The sequence below is a fragment of the Mchenga conophoros genome, linkage group LG14, assembly GCF_057382185.1.
Source record: "Mchenga conophoros isolate Kocher_MC1m ecotype Shallow Benthic linkage group LG14, M_conophoros_male_GT1.1, whole genome shotgun sequence".
Taxonomy (NCBI): domain Eukaryota; kingdom Metazoa; phylum Chordata; class Actinopteri; order Cichliformes; family Cichlidae; genus Mchenga; species Mchenga conophoros.
Window position 1 is genome coordinate 36,921,625 of NC_140539.1, and position 8,361 is coordinate 36,929,985.

The 8,361-nt window shown below is 38.3% G+C and overlaps 2 protein-coding genes across 4 annotated transcripts in view; both read right to left on the minus strand.

The window, feature by feature from the left end:
- LOC146560295 (transient receptor potential cation channel subfamily V member 1-like) overlaps positions 1–7,079 on the minus strand; it is an 87,779-nt gene extending 80,700 nt beyond the window's left edge. Inside the window, exons 1-5 of the mRNA XM_085244404.1 lie at positions 7,073–7,079; positions 6,770–6,913; positions 6,410–6,562; positions 6,121–6,258; positions 5,723–6,021 (exon numbers count right to left, since the gene is read on the minus strand). Of these exons, the coding sequence (XP_085100530.1) occupies positions 5,723–6,021; positions 6,121–6,258; positions 6,410–6,562; positions 6,770–6,913; positions 7,073–7,079 (741 nt within the window). The remainder of the gene's footprint in view (positions 1–5,722; positions 6,022–6,120; positions 6,259–6,409; positions 6,563–6,769; positions 6,914–7,072) is intronic.
- LOC146560304 (uncharacterized) lies at positions 24–4,555 on the minus strand. 3 transcript variants are annotated; one of them, XM_085244288.1, is made up of 12 exons: positions 4,348–4,551; positions 3,709–3,734; positions 3,314–3,399; positions 3,129–3,161; positions 2,943–3,032; positions 2,460–2,531; positions 2,147–2,249; positions 2,015–2,067; positions 1,829–1,907; positions 1,111–1,607; positions 718–911; positions 24–609 (listed from the first exon to the last, which is right to left on the minus strand). In XM_085244288.1, exons 2-12 carry the CDS (start codon positions 3,713–3,715, stop codon positions 465–467), a joined length of 1,359 nt encoding a protein of 452 aa, XP_085100414.1. In that variant the 5' UTR covers positions 3,716–3,734; positions 4,348–4,551; the 3' UTR covers positions 24–464. The 3 variants fall into 3 exon arrangements, with proteins under 3 accessions (XP_085100414.1, XP_085100412.1, XP_085100413.1); XM_085244286.1 differs by having other exon boundaries at positions 3,314–3,734; positions 4,348–4,555; XM_085244287.1 differs by lacking the exon at positions 2,460–2,531 and having other exon boundaries at positions 3,314–3,734; positions 4,348–4,554.
- Positions 7,080–8,361: the final 1,282 nt, after the last annotated feature.

The window sequence follows — 8,361 nt, forward strand, 5'->3', positions numbered from 1 at the left end:
GAATAAAAACCTACGAGGTCCACTAATAGTCCAAAAGTCCAAATCTTTAATAGAAAAGACAGGCAGAACTCAAACAAACAATAATCCAAACGAGGAGCATATATACACACTGGAAAGTAAATAATTATAAGTTATTAAATCAGACTAATTAAATACAGTAAAACTAATAAGGGAAGACGAACACACGGGAAATAAAAATAACAGTGTAAACATACCAAAACTCAAAATAAAACAGGAAAGCTACTACAAACCGAGTGTGACACAATTACATTCATATTGAAACATATGTGATAATTTTCTTTCTTTGTAGCATTTTTAAGATATGTGTTAGAACAGTCATTATGCTGTTTGGATTAGGAACCAATCATTTTTGCCAAATAGTTAACACAAACTTAGAACAACAATGAACAATTTTCAAGATTCTGATTTACAGAACAAACAAAAGTCACAAAAGGTTTCATTATTTAAGAAACAAGATCAAGTTTTTCACACAGGAATGAAATGACAGAATCCAGTGCAGCGGGGCCAAAGGTGTGTGTCAGCAAACTGAAGGTTGAGGAATCAGTCAGCTCATGTTTAAGATTGTGTTGGATTTTGAGAAGAGTCTGTCTGTTATTAGAAAGTAAGATTAACAATGTTACACCAATAACCCAAATACGGGGAAATGACAAATAATACCAAAAAAGATACAACTTTCATATTGTTTTACTAACTTACTTTGTCATATCAGCACTTGAATGGTCGATGCCTTTACAGACCATGTCTGTTGTGACATCGCAGGCCAATCTTCCGGCAAACCCGAGGGCTAGCTCCCCAGCCTCCTCTTCACTCAGAACACTAAACACTGTTACTTTAGTTTTGGCCTTCTTAGGCCTGTCAAGAATCATTGCGGGCAGTTTGGCTTTACGGCCCTAAAAAAGAAAAAGTGCAAACACCAAAAGAGCAGAGAGAGACACACACACGCGCACAAAGTTAAATGCTTTTGTTTACATGGTGTAATTGTGTATATGTTGCAGCAAATGCACAATTTCCAGCCACATTGTCACTTCATTGATACGAGTAACCCGGATTTATTTCAGGTGACATCAAAATCACGAAATGTATACCTACCCCAATCAAACCTCTGAAAACATGAACTGACATGTTCTCTGCGTTGATTCTGCGCTTGATCTCGTCTTCTGTTATTGTGTAGGTTTTCTTTTTTGAGCTTGGTACAGATAAGCGACCATGCACTCTGTAAACTGTACTAGTTCCTTCTGAATCAGTTTGGAATTCTGTATCTGCATCGATCCTGTCAACATCATCAGCAGCAGCATTATCTGTACTCAGACTTGTGCCGTATACTTCTGCTTCTTTTTCGTTGTCTTCAGTCTGTGTACCTTCATCTCTTTCAGTCTGTGTACCTTCATCTCTGACTGTCAGTCTTCCTATCTCACTGTTACTTGTCGATTTGCTGCAGATGTTCTCTCCCTTAGGAACTTTTCCTTTGTCATTCGCTGCCTGATGCTTTCCCTGATGACATTCTTCACTGGCTACTTCTATTGCTCCTCCTGTATAGCCACCCACTATGCTGCACAACTCCTTTCCCTCTGCTGTGCTGCACTGTGCTGTTACATAAAGAAGAATGATATAAACAGCACTATATCAATTTAATTGTGAAGAGAAATCCCCACAATACGACACAGTTATGTCTAAAATAGTTTTGTGTAAAAACTGGATCTTGAAACGTCCACTTTAATTACACAGTCCTGGTGTGCAAAGGCAAAATTACGAAAAAAAATTTCACTTTAAACATTTTTGGACATTGTTTAGTTATATTGTGACTTACTCTCACAGAAGATACAGATGCCACAAACAGACTTTGAACAACGCATGTGCTTGTATGCACCACATTTCTGGCACTGCACCTGTGAATTAAAAAAAAAAAAAGAAGAAGAAATAAACAAACAAAAAACAAATGAACAAAGTCCATTAAATAAACAATCTATATGGCTAAGGACATGTCATAGTGTACCCGGTCTTTGGCTGCAATCACACACCAGCACTGACTGCACTTCCTAGTTCGATCTGCAAAATATAATTTGTTTAAGTACAAGTTACATTTTCCAATGTTAGAGAAAAAGAAGGCAGCTAATTTTATCTTTACCTATTGAGGAAAATAAGTAGTGGCAAAGTCGGGACCTGAGCTTTGTGATTTCAGTGTTGTACTCCTCCACTTGTGTTTTACCGTCAATGAGAGATTGGGCAAACTAATAATTGACGAAGAAGAAAAAAAAAAAAAAAAGAACAAAAAGAATTAGATTAACAAAGAAATGTTTGTTTGTTTTGGTCCTCTTGGGTATGTCACAAAACTGTTTTGTAAAAAGATGGATATGGTAGGCTTGGGCCTTGAGCTTTCCTAATGAGGGACACTGAAAAGTATCATGCACTAGAGAGAGTGCAAAATCTGTGCAACTTACAAACAAGGTCCAGTGGCTGCCGTTTTCCAGACAGGCTCCAATCAATTTCTCATACATCTGAAAGATGTTTTTCTGGAAATAAAAATAATGTGACAAGTATGTTTTTCTGTCAAGAATGACACTGCAAAACTGCAAAAGCTTGTCAGGTGAGACTTGTAATTAATTCTGCAGATACACAAACATATAGAAAGTGTCATTTTTGGTTTACATTAATTAATTTCTATAGTGTGTACAAAACAAATCAAGACCACAGACTCAACACGCACCACTCAATTTTTGGTGTTCTTTATCAGTTGGCCAAGACAGAAATGTTTTAATCTGTGTGCATTGCTTTTGAGCAAGTCTTTACACAGAAAAGGTTTCAGAAAGGTATTTTTCAGGTTCTTCTGACAAGGCTTCAATTTTGGAAAATGCTGTTTGTTTATAGTGGCAACTTATAAACCCTTTGTGATAAGAACATAGTTACCACAGTCCAAGTCATACCTTCAAAAAGTATGCACTTTGTGCTCTTGTGGACCCATCCAAAATTTTTCCAGTGATTTGGCTTGGTATTGGATAAATGTGAGGGAAATTCTATAAAAATAACATAAATACACCTATGTTTTCAAATACATTACAAAAAACGTAAACATGCTATGTCATTATGATCAAACAAGCTTTTCAACATACCTCACACTGCAAATAGATTAGGCCATCTATTACCTTATAAAACAAATAAATAAATAAATACATATAAATAAAAACAGAACTAAGGAATACGATTCATTAAGTAAATTGTACAATAAAGTGTATTTAAAGCAGAATTTAACATTAGTTTTATGACAACATAAAAGGATTTTTATGTCAAGAGGTACCTCATCTGAAATGTTAGTCTGGTCAAACAGGGATTTCAAACTTGAAATACCAATAGAGTTTGGTCCAGCTACTCCCACAAGGTAATCTGTGAGAAAGCATATGCTGTAGTCAACAGATATCATTTTCTTTTTGCATGCTGCAACCATCATCCATTTCAGTCTTCTAGGAGCTTTGTCTGGTTGTAGTTCTTTTTTCTCCTCCTCTCCCCTCATCTATTAATTAAATTGTTTTCTGACCTTCCTAACTGTTTCCGACCTGTCTTCCCAATGTGATGTTTAAGCAATATATGTATGGTCAGAAGGGGGTGAAATTTTCATTGCAGTTGTACGTGTAACATTGCATGTGATAATAAAAGGCTTGATTGGTTGATTATTCAACATGAGTTGACATTTACCTGACATTGTGAAGGAGTCACAGTTTCTGTAAGGGTGTAAGAACATAACATGTGGATTTGTTACACTTCTTTTTCACAAGTTAATAACAATCAATAATTTTCATTCCATTATTTACAAGCTATCACACGATGTCCCAGGGACAACATTTACACGATGTCCCAGGGACAACATTTACACGATGTCCCAGGGACAACATTTACACGATATCCCAGGGACAACATCTACACGATGTCCCAGGGACAACATTTACGCGATGTCCCAGGGACAACATTTACGCGATGTACCAGGACAAATTTGTAAATTTCTGGATTACTGTTAATCTCCATAGAATCAAGAACTCATGTCCAGTTTCACAGCTATGGACCAGTTAATTATGTTTCCAGGTGATAGTTTGATTCATAGATTCAGCACACAACCATAAGTCTAGGCCTTTTAGTCCAGATTCTCTTCACTTATGTTTGTAAAATGATCAGGGAAGCTACTGCAATTTTGCCTGACCCAACCCCCGGGCCACGAAACACCCAAAAAGTTGGGGAACGCTGGTCTAGAGAACACTGGTTAGCTAATGCTGTCGTCAAGTAGCCTATCGCTAGCAAACAAACAGCAAGCCAAGTGAGGGACATATGTATAATGCTTACCGTTTATTAAAGGAAAGTATCCTAAATTGACTTCAAATTCGGCGGACAGGCGGCGGTTTTTCGCTTCTTCACTTGTATTTCGAAGTCGCAAAGGAATGACGTCACAAGAAGGTGATTGGTCACTTGCAATGTTGAACCTGGAACAACATTAATTATGATGATGTGGGAACAATGCTGACACGAGGAAATCAGATCGTCCTGTGACGGTGCGCTCTTTCACTTGGCTCACAGGGAGGGAGCTGCTTCAAATCTCCGCCCACCTACAGTACCTCAGAGGCCTGCGGAGCTCCCTGGAACTGCGCGTGTAGCTGAGATATAATATACTGAGTGTGAACATTCTCAAAACTGTATTGTATATACTGTAGTTTATTTTTTATTGTGTAAATTTAATTTATGTAAAACTAAGGTTCCACATGTCACTGTTGAAGTGGGGCATTAATCAGTGTGACGCCACTTGTAAACATGTTGCGTGTGTGGGGTTTCCCAGCCAGAGCTGTATGGACTCCACACTGGTGAGGCACACTTTCTGTAGCTCCTCTCCCTGTACTAAATTATACATTTAAATTTGGTGTATTTTTCTTTGCTAAGTATTAGTTCTTCTGGCTAAAAGCTCCCAAAGTGTTTTTGATTGCTTTGAACGAGAAAAATAGTAATTGGAACTGCGTTTTATCTGTTAAACCATCCGTTTATGTGGTCCTTACTTGTGCTAAACAGGGATGAGGAGAGGCCTGCTGTTGCTGTGTGACACTGATTTTGCTGCTGCACTTTGTCTTTTAGGTATGTGTAAATGTATAGGTTATGTTTTATGTGTATAATGAGTTCATCACCTGAGGCTGCACACTGCATAGTATTTCCAGCCATGTTGAGAAAAGTTAAAGTTGTTTGAATATGTATTGTGTAATTGATCCATCTTAGTGGGGATTTAAATATTACAAGTTGTTATTATTAGTGGCTTCATATTTGTCTCTGTTTTACCCCACTATAACATTTGACTTTAAAGTGGCTGTTGGGAGAATCGTTGTTTTGATAGATTGTATTTTCTTTTATATATTGTAAGCAGAGCTGCATGGACTCCACACTGGGATGAGGAGAGGCCTGCTGTTGCTGTGTGACACTGATTTTGCTGCTGCACTTTGTCTTTTAGAAATAAATCAAATCCTTGTTTGAGGTGACCAAATACTTATTTTCCACCCTAATTTACGAATAAATTCTTTACAAATCCTACCATGTGGATTCATGGATTTTTTTTTTTTCACATTCTGTCTCTCACAGTTGAAGTGTACCTCTGGTGCAAATTACTGACCTCTGTCATCATTTTAGGTGGGGGAACTTGCACAATCGGTGGCTGACTAAATACTTTTTTGCCCCACTGTACCTCTATCTTACCGAGCTTTGCTGCCAGTTTTAGAGGAGTCATGCCATCATTATTTTCAATCTCTACAAACTGGACTTTTTTGTCAAGCTTGTTCTGTTGAACAAGTATTTCATCATACATCTTTGCAATCATATCTGTGTTTTCTTTCGTGTTGTCTGCTATGACCACCAAGGTGTGCAAAACAGTGTTTCCTTGTGAGTCTCTGTCAGTCACGTCAGCTCTTCTGTAAGGGTTTTCCATGAGAAAGGACACAATATCAGGCTGGTTGGTGCAGGCAGCCAATGACAGAGGGAGCTCCCCTAATGGAAACACAAACAGATGAGCTTAGAGATAACACTCAGCCATAAACAACTGAGACAGAAAGTGTAGCTTGTTAACACCAATATGACATTACCCACCAGAATAAAAGCCCATTTCAGCATGACGCTGGAAAAACTTTCCATTTGCTTTGGCTTGCACATCAGCTCCTTTCTGGACTAGCAGCTTCACATGCTCAAAGCTCCGCCTCTCAATGGCAACATGCAAGGCTGTCTGACCTGTTACACGTAGGACTTTTGTTATAAGAAACAAGCTGAGGTTAGTCATCACAATTTTGTATGATCCATAATTTATCTTGAAAGGCTTGCCAGTACAACACAGAAACATCGATAGGTCTATTTTAAGATTGGCAGTTTTCCTTCACCCTACCTTTGTAGTAAGGATCTGTATACGATGCATTGATCAAATTTTCTAAATCTCCAGTTTTCTCTGCTATGTCAAGGATAACTTCAATTGTGTTGTTATTTCCACCTTTCAGGTTCAGCAAAGCCTTCAGTAGTGCCGTTTTCCCATTAGTTTCATCTGAGAGCGAAAATGATCACACACACACACACAACCAAATCACCTCATTATATGTTCTCAGTTTGTTTTGCTTTTTACTTCAGCAACTAACAGGGTCTTTCACTGCACACCAGGTATTTCTGAGGACTCCCTGCAGACAAGTATGTTCACAGAGAACATTAGGACATAGTCAGTCATAAATAAGACAACAGCTTCCATGCTACTTGCCTGTGAATTCTGGGCTTGTAAGTCTTTTATCATGACATCGCAGGTAGTCAAGCAGGCCGTGAAGTTCTGTCGCGTCTCCCTTTAAATACTTTGTCCCTTTTGAATGTTTCACTGCAAGCGTGGTCAACACTGACACTAAACTGCCTGGAGAGCAGAAAAAAACAAAGTCCCAAAATACATTCTGTAGTATCAAATACAGTCATTTTTAAAAATCTCTGCATCATAGTCATTGTCAATTGTTGATTTGTTTCTGTTCTCATTGTATGACGTATTATGATGGCTGTTTGGTAGCCGTTCGCATACTGTGCATACTCTCTCTCTCTCTTCATATATGTGTGTGTGTACAACAGCTTTATGTTAATGTACAATCCTTAATATGTTTTGTCTGTGTGTGTGTGTGTGGGGGGGGGGCGCCAGAGGGAGTGCTCGCCCAGGGCACCAAACAGGCTAGGACCGCCACTGCCTGGGACACGCCAACCCCTTCATCTCGATAAGGTAGCGATGCATGGAGGGGGAACAATATGGGGCGCCGTTTGTAAAGTGAACCATACTGAAATTAACGACAAGTTTTTTCCTCAAAACCTTACAAAAACATGTTTTTTCGAGTCATTTTTTCACAACATTTAGTAAAATATTTGTAACTTTACATATTTAAAACACAATTTTAAATGTTAAATCTAAATATTAAACATTAAATCTAAATGGTAAACGAGCATGTCCAGCTATTTAGCTGGACATGTGCTGCAGCGATTGTGAAGTGGAGACTGCAGCTGCTGAGAGTCCACTACTCCTGAACCTTTGGATGGCCTACAAAACGGATCTTCCGATGTTTTCAGCTAAATCGCTGGACGTGCTGTTAGGCAAGAAGTGAAGCCGCTTATGGCGTTGAGAAGTGACCATCAGGGTAGAGCAGACACAATCTGACCACTACTGGCACACTTTTGCACCGGAGGTTTTCGTGAAGCTTTTATTTTGGTATTTCCGTTGATCCGTACAATAAATTTGTCCTGTAACATTTAGATTTAAATATAATATTTAAATGTAACATTTAACATTTCGATTTAATATTTAAAATTGCGTAAAAATATTTTACTAAATGCTGTAAAAAAATGACTCCAAAAAACATGTTTTTGCAAGGTTCTGAGCTAAATGTGGAAAAATGTTGCCGTTAATTTCAGCATGTTTTCACTTTACAAACGGCACCCCTCTTGAGAGAGGGAAGCCAACGGGTAAAAATATCGATTTTTATCAGATTACGTCGTGGAAGAGAAATTGTTCAAGCCATGTTTCCGAAGTAACAAAGAGCCGGCGAATGGCCTGGATTGCAGCCATTCGAAGACCAAATATAAAGTCCCAGAACACTCCAGCTCACATGTTAGTCTGCTCCAAGCATTTCCACAAAGGTAAGTCTTCTGTTGTAGTTATTACATAATTTATCATAACATAATTGTTGATGTAGGTTACAAATAAGTGTTATATTGATTTGAATTGAATTCGTTGCGCTATGCTGCTTTGTTCACTGTGGCTTTGCAGGCTAATATTTGTTGTGTTTTGTAGGAAAACCAGCCTATAAAATGCTGGAATGCGATCCA